This window comes from Nicotiana sylvestris, chromosome 7 (assembly GCF_000393655.2).
Source record: "Nicotiana sylvestris chromosome 7, ASM39365v2, whole genome shotgun sequence".
NCBI classification, from domain to species: domain Eukaryota; kingdom Viridiplantae; phylum Streptophyta; class Magnoliopsida; order Solanales; family Solanaceae; genus Nicotiana; species Nicotiana sylvestris.
This window is the reverse complement of record NC_091063.1, coordinates 141,874,053-141,881,900: the sequence shown is the minus strand read 5'-3', so window position 1 is coordinate 141,881,900 and position 7,848 is coordinate 141,874,053. Positions and strand designations below refer to the sequence as shown.

Below are 7,848 nucleotides of genomic sequence, written 5' to 3'. Positions count from 1 at the left end.
TCACTAGCGCGGGCGCGCTCTTGGCCGAAAATCTGAGGCGGAATGTTTGGCTATATGCGCGGTAATTAGCGCGTGTGCGCTTCTCGGCGAAAAGCTGAGACTTGGCCATTTGCGCGGCCACTAGCGCGGGTGCGCTCCTGGGCCTCGAAAGTTTTCCACTTTTTACCTTTTCCTTCAGCGTTTGATGGACTTATCACTCACCCAAGCTTACCTGCACTGGTTAGTACTTACCAAAATCAAAAATAACAAATACTAACTGTCACACCTCCTTTTTCCGCACCCGAGAGGGTACAAGGAGTTTTTTCCAATTAAAGGACAATCGAAACGGGATTTGTTTATTTATTTCAGAGTCGCCACTTGGGAGATTTAGGGTGTCCCAAGTCACCAATTTTAATCCCGAATCGAGGAAAAGAATGACTCCATATTACAGTCTGCGTACCAGAAATCCGGATAAGGAATTCTGTTAACCCGGGAGAAGGTGTTAGGCATTCCCGAGTTCCGTGGTTCTAGCACGGTCGCTCAACTGTTATATTCGGCTTGATTATCTGATTTTATACAAATATGAACTTATGTGCAAATTTTATCTTTTAACCGCTTTATTATTATTGTTTTTAAAAGAAATATGAACATCGCTTAAAACACGTCTTTGGACTGCGTTACATGAAATGCACCCACAATCCGGAACACGTTTTATTTGATGTTTTGGGATTTGGATTCGGGTCGCATGAAATGCACACCCAGGCTTAAGAAAGTAAAATATTAAACACGCGCCTAAAGAGACTATCGCGTTATTATTTTGGGGAAGACCGTGAAATTCGCTAAACGGTCCTTCCGAATTCTAATTAAACCATACATTTTGTGAGGGCCCCGCAATCTATACGTTTTATTTGTCGAGGCTCATCTCATCTTTATATTTTGAAAGGATATCCTATAGCGGCTATATTTCTTGTCGCATTTGTCTCTACCAGTTGAAAGCAGAAATCGCCCTAGTTAATTACATGCTTACAGTTATTTACAGCAGGGTTCCGAATGCTTTTCAAACAAAAATCAGAAACAGAGCCACACCCATGGGCGAGCGATCGGACCTCATTGGCCCAAACCCAGCTTATGCGGGATTCGCCAGGCCTGGGCCACTAATTTTCCGGTGAAGGCCTGCTTAGCCCGTTTCGACTTGGGCTCGACCTTCGTGAGGTTGAGGCCAGAAACTTGTATCTTCGTTCTAAAGGGGTGGTTTATCAGTTATAACAGGGCAGTTTATCAAAGGAAATGAAATATGCTAACAATGGATAGTTTTATACTTGACATGCATTTAAGGACATGTTAATCACAAACATAGCTAATTTATAAGACGTAGCCTACTGTACTGCCAATCCTTTTGTCTGTCAACCTACACACAATATGATATTAAATTACCCTATATTTACATTCATTATATAAGAGGACTAACTCCAGTATCCAGGCAAGAATGTAAACCATTACACATTGCATGATATTCGACACAACAAACTATATGTGGAAATAAACATCTTCAAATCTTCTCTTTGTATTCATGCTCAACTTTCAGGTTACATTGATAGTGTATTAGTCGTGTAACTGGTATGGAAAGCAAAAGAAGAAGGAGAATGATCAGCAACAACAACCAAACAGCAACAACACAACAATAACAACCAGCAACAACAACCAGCAACAATTAGGAGGCCCACAGGTGATCGAGCATCAAACAGACAATCCCAGAAACAGAGTAGAAAATAGCAGAAAAGCCCAGAATATTTAATGTAACAGCACCAACAGTTCAACAATCACAAACAGCTCGGCAAACAACCCAACAACAGTTGGCAAAGACAGCTTGACCAACTTGCACCCTTATGCAGTTTTCATGCAGTGTTTGGTTACAATATTCTGAAAGTTTCTTTATGTTTCTTTCTTTCAGTTTTCCCAACCTAAAATCTCTCTGAAGACTAAAAATGTCCAGCCCCTTTTATGTTCTGAAACCGTCCTATTTATAGGCAGAAATGGCAAGCATTAAGCTGCCTTGAACCCTTTTCCTCCTTCCTGCCCATAACTTCTTTTTAAACTAAAAGTATTCCCCATGCCCATCCATTCGACAGGCCTTCAGCCTGTATTTTCTGCCCAAAAGCATGGGCAGCCCCTTTTTTATTTAATCAGCCCCAAGCTAACAAGTTTGGCTCCCCACTATTACGTTATTTTAATCCTAATCCAGTACCCTATTTGTCAGCTCATTTAAACTAATCATTTATGTTCTTTTTTACACCCAAACTACCCTTGTTAAACCATGATTATTACTGTCCTAAACCATTGCAGCATCAGGGCATTTTGAACTTCTAAAAGTTCAAATTCAAAACTGCCCTAGCCTGAGTCTTTTAATTGTTTATAATGCAGTTACAAACTACTTTCAAACAATGTCAAGCAATCAATTAACAACAAAAGGCTCGTTCACTCATGTGAAGTTGTATGAATTAGAATATTTGAACCTTCAGTTATAGGAAACTAATCGACGACGTTTATCAAATCGACTATACTAATTATGACAAGAAATAACTAGTCGATCACATAAATAACACGTACAGGGTCCCGAATGGCTTCAGACAACTTCGCACAATCACTGGGAGGCCATGCGAACTATCTATTCGATGACTAATCTCATCGAGCATATATATCACAAGACGTATTCACATATACACAGAAGAACAAATGACCAAATAAAAGGTCTTTACAAAGACGGAAGAAAATTAAACAAAAATACCAGAAACAACAAACAACTACAACAAAACATGCTAACAAATTTAGACAATACTCAAACCAAACTAAAAGGAAAAGGAAAACTTACTGTTGGAGCTTTAACCAAGAACGGACCAGACCTGAACCAGTTTTGACCATTTGAGGCCGAACAAACCTTAATCGGGGTGTTCTCGACCGAGAACACCTTGATTAAGGCCTATTAGGTCCCAAAATCCCCATGAAACTGACCGGATTCCCCAGGTTCTTCTATTCCAGAGTTTGAATCTTCAGATTTTGGATTTTAGGATTTGTGGGTAGATTCGGACCAAACCAAGCTTGGTTTGGTCACGAGGAGGTCAGGGGGTTGTCCAGTGTGAGTTTGGGTTGGTTTGGTGTAGATCGGGGTTTGGTCTCGAATCTTCAAATCAAGATTCGATATGATGGAGGGTGATTCGAGGCTAGGGGGTAGCAGATTTGGGTTTGGGGTGGTGAGATGCATCAGGGGTATTAAGGGGGTGGTCACCGGCGTCCTTGCCGCCGGCTTTACGGGGAAGGTGAAGGGGGGCGGCTAGGGTTTGGGACATTAGAGTTGGGCTCTTGGGGACGATGGAACCGGGGGTGTTTGGATAGGGAGGCGTGGGGTGTGATGGAGGGTTTATATACGGAAGGGGGAGATAGATCAAGGTCGTTAGATCAAGTGATCTCAACGGCTTGGATCTACTGGTGATGGACGAGACGGGGTCGTTTAGCTTAAGTGAGGGGTTGGGTTGAACCGGTTACTGGGTCGGGTTTGGAAACGGGTTGCTGAAGGGGGTCCTGGGCCGTTGGATTGGCCTGGATGGACGGCTCAGATCAAATGCCTTTATATGGCGTCGTTTGGGGGGTTTGCCTGAGGCCTGGTTTGGACTGGGTCAGATGCAATTGATTTTGGGCCTCAAAATTCAGAATAAAAATAGGCCCACTCCGATTTCTAAACAATTTGCACTAATTCTTTAGTTTTCTAATTTTAAACACAATTAAAAATAAAACAAAATTTAAAACACCCATTAATTAACACTTAACACATTTATCACACACATATTAAAATATTTAAATAGGTTAAATCACATCCTAGAATAAAAGATGCATATTTTGTGAATTTTCTTTTAATGACCGAATTATGGCTTAATTACCATGACATACATATTTTGTATTTTGTTTGTTAAGATTCAATGAAAAAATGGACAGAAACACAAATGACTACCAGCACATGTCACGTGAAAATTGTACCGCGATGCCATTTATTATTTTTGATTTCTTTTGGAGTGATTGTTCGTGGAGCAAAAATCACGTGCTTACACTAACTATACTAAAGTCACTACGTATTGGGTTGTCTCCCAACTAGCGCCTTAGTTAATGTCATGGCACGACAATTACAACAAGTCAATGGGTAGCCTCCGATGTAGTGCCCGATTTAACGTCACGGCACGACGCAGATGAGCACATTTAAGGCTCACTCGACTTCTGAGGTTCAGTCAGATGGATCACTGACACTTCCTTGGTTTCATCCATGCCCATATATGGTTTCAATCTTTGCCCATTGACTCTAAATGTATGAGAATTTTTCTCTGAGGCAATCTCTATGGCACCTGAAGGGAGCACTTCGACCACCTGAAATGGTCCAGACCATCCTGACTTGAGTTTACCTGGAAATAGCCTTAATCTTGAGTTATAAAGCAACTCCATGTCTACGGGATTGAAATTTTGCTCAACAATATTCTTGTCGTACAACCTCTTCATTCTCTCCTTGTATAACCTCGTGCTCTCGAGAACAAGAAATCGGAACTCGTCTAGCTCATGCAATTCTGTGACTCTATTTGTTCCTGCAGCCTCAGTGTCCAAATTTAGCTGTTTCATTGCCCACCAAGCTCTATGTTCTAGTTCTACTAGCAAGTGATAGGCCTTCCCGAACACCAACTTGTATGGTGACATACCAATTGGTGTTTTGAAAGCGGTTCTGTAGGCCCAAAGTGCATCATCTAGCTTTTTCGCCCAATTAGTTCTTGTGGCATTCACAGTCTTGGTCAGCACACTCTTTATTTCTCTATTCGACACTTCGACCTGTCCACTAGTCTGAGGATGATATGGGGTTGCCACCTTGTGGCGCATATCGTACTTTGCTAGCAATTTCTCGAAGGCTCGATTGCAGAAGTAAGTGCCTCCGTCACTGATAATAGCTCTCGGGGACCCGAAACAGGTGAATATATTCTTCTTCAAAAAACCCACCACCACCCTTGCATCATTGGTGGGGAGTGTCGCAGCTTCCACCCATGTGGACACGTAATCTACAGCAACAAGTATGTACTTATTGCCAAAGGAACTGACAAAGGGGCCCATGAAGTCTAACCCACATACATCGAACACTTCAACCTCTTGAATTGTGTTCATAGGAATCTCATGGCGGCAGGAAATGTTCCCGGTTTGCTGACATTCATCACAGCCCTTCACCCGTTGATATGCATCCTTAAACACTGTTGGCCAGTAGAACCCAGCTTCTAAAACTTTTGTTGCCATCCTGACTCCTCCAAAATGTCCGCTATATGCCGATGCGTGACATGCTAGATCATGTCGTAAACACAAATTTTAAATAGAAAAGGTTCATCCCAGTAATACATGTGGCAGTCACGGTAAAACTTTTTCTTTTGCACAGAGGAAAGGTCATAGGGAACTATACCGCTTGCCAGGTTATTTGCAAAGTTTGCATACCATGGCACTTCCTCAAGGCTTGTGGCGAGTAGCTGCTCGTCTGGAAAAGTTTCTAGAATATACTCTACCTCAACTGAGTTTTCAGCTCATTCAAGTCGTGATAGATGATCAACGACCTGGTTTTTCGTGCCCTTACGGTCATGAATCTCAAGGTCGAACTCTTGCAGTAACAACACCCAACAAATCAGGCGCGGTTTGAACTCCTTCTTTTCAATCAAGTACCGGAGAGCAGCATGATCAGTGTATACAATTACCTTAGAGCCAATCAAGTATAATCTAAACTTGTCGAATGCGAAAAGCATAGCCATCATATCTTTTTCAGTCATAGTGTAATTCAGTTAGGCTCCACTCAACATTCTACTGGTATAGTAAATTGGGTGCATAAATTTGTCTTTCCACTATCCTAGCACTGCCCCCACTGCATAGTCACTGGCGTCACACATGATTTCGAATGGTTGCTCCTAGTCGGGGGCAACAATGATGGGTGTTGTGACCAGTCTCTTTTTCAACTCCTCGAATGCTATCCTGCAATCATCAGAAAACATGAAAGAGTGATCTTTTTCTAACAACTTATAGAGAGGGTTGGCAATTTTTGAAAAGTCTTTAATGAATCTCCAGTAAAAACCGGCATGCTCGAGGAAGCTCCTGATTACCTTGACTGATGTGGGGGGTGGCAGCTTTTCTATCATATCAACTTTAGCACAATCCATCTCGATTCCCTTACTTGATACCCGGTGTCCCAAGACTATACCCTCTTGTACCATGAAATGACACTTTTCCCAGTTAAGTACAAGGTTAGTCTTAATACATCTTTTCAACACTCGGGTCAGGTTTGTAAGGCACTCATCGAATGAGTTTCCTACCACTGAGAAATCGTCCAGGAACACCTCCATTATGTCTTCGACCATGTTAGTGAATATGGCCATCATGCACCTTTGGACTGTGGCGGGTGCATTGCATAGGCCAAAAGGCATCCTCCGGAAGGCATAAATCCCATATGGACATGTGAATGAGGTCTTTTCTATGTCCTCTGGTGCAATGGAGATTTGGTTGTACCCTGAGTACCCATCCAGAAAACAAAAGTGGGACCTCCCTACCAGTCTGTCAAGCATCTGATCAATGAAAGGAAGTGGGAAGTGGTCTTTCCGGGGGCCAGATTCAATTTCCTATAGTCCATACAAATTCTCCAGCCGGTGACGGTTCTTGTAGAGATCAACTCATTGTTATCATTTTTTACCACCGCCATACCACCCTTCTTAGGAACACATTGCACCGAGCTAACCCAGTTGCTATCAGAGATGGGGAAAATGATTCCCGCATCCAACCACTTAATGACCTCTTTCTTCACCACTTCCTTTATGTTGGGGTTCAGCCTCCTTTGGTGCTCCCTGGAAAGTTTGTACCCCTTTTCCAGCAGAATTTTATGCATACAGTATGTCGGGATGATCCCCTTAATGTTTGCCATGGTCCACCCGATGACAGTCTTGCACTCTCTGAGTACCTGCAAAAGTTGTTGTGCCTGCACATCTAACAAACTAGATGGGATAATAATAGGTAATATGGAGTTAGGTCCTAGGAACACATACCTGAGATGGGCGTGCAGTGGCTTCAACTCTAGCAGTGGTGGTTCTTCTATGGATGACTTGGCTGGAGGAGATTCTCTGTATTCTAAGTGTAGTGGCTCGAATTCAAGTGTTCTCTCCCAAAACCCTCTGCCCTCTAGAGCCAGCACCCATTCTGCCAATTCTTCCCCTTCACCTCATCTAAATTCACAAGACATATAACAAGAGGATCCTCAATAGTCAGTATCTCATCATCCTCTTCCACTATTACATCCACGACATCAATAAGAGAATAATTGGCGAATTCACTTGGTCGCTTCATAGATTTCTGCACTTTGAATGTTATCTCCTCATCGCTCAACCTCATATTGAGCTCCCCAGTTTCACAATCAATGAGGGCTCGCCCTGTGGCTAGGGACGACCTTCCCAAAATTATGGGAATTTCTTCATCCACTCTACAATCCAGAATTACAAAATCTATAGGGAACACAAATTTCCCTACATGTACTAACACGTCATCCATAATACCTGAGGGTCTTTTCACAGTTCTGTTAGCCAGCTGCAACAATATAGACGTGGGTCTAGCTCTTCTAATCCCCAACCTCTTATAGATCGCCAGGGGCATAAAATTTATGCTAACTCCCAAATTACAGAGTGTCTTGGCAAAGGCAAAGTTACCAATGGTGTAGGGAATTGTGAAACTCCCTGGATCAGAAGACTTCTCAGCAACTGATTTAGTCACCACAGCACTGCAGGTCTGAGTTAGAGTCACTGTGGCCAAATCTTGGAAGTCAAATTTTCG

General features: G+C 42.5%; 1 protein-coding gene across 1 annotated transcript; it reads right to left on the bottom strand.

Annotated features, from left to right (window-relative positions):
• Positions 1 to 4,224: 4,224 nt before the first annotated feature.
• On the bottom strand, positions 4,225 to 5,292 carry LOC138873865 (uncharacterized). Its single transcript, XM_070152349.1, has one exon. The coding sequence runs from the start codon at positions 5,290 to 5,292 to the stop codon at positions 4,225 to 4,227; it is 1,068 nt and encodes a 355-aa protein (XP_070008450.1).
• Positions 5,293 to 7,848: the final 2,556 nt, after the last annotated feature.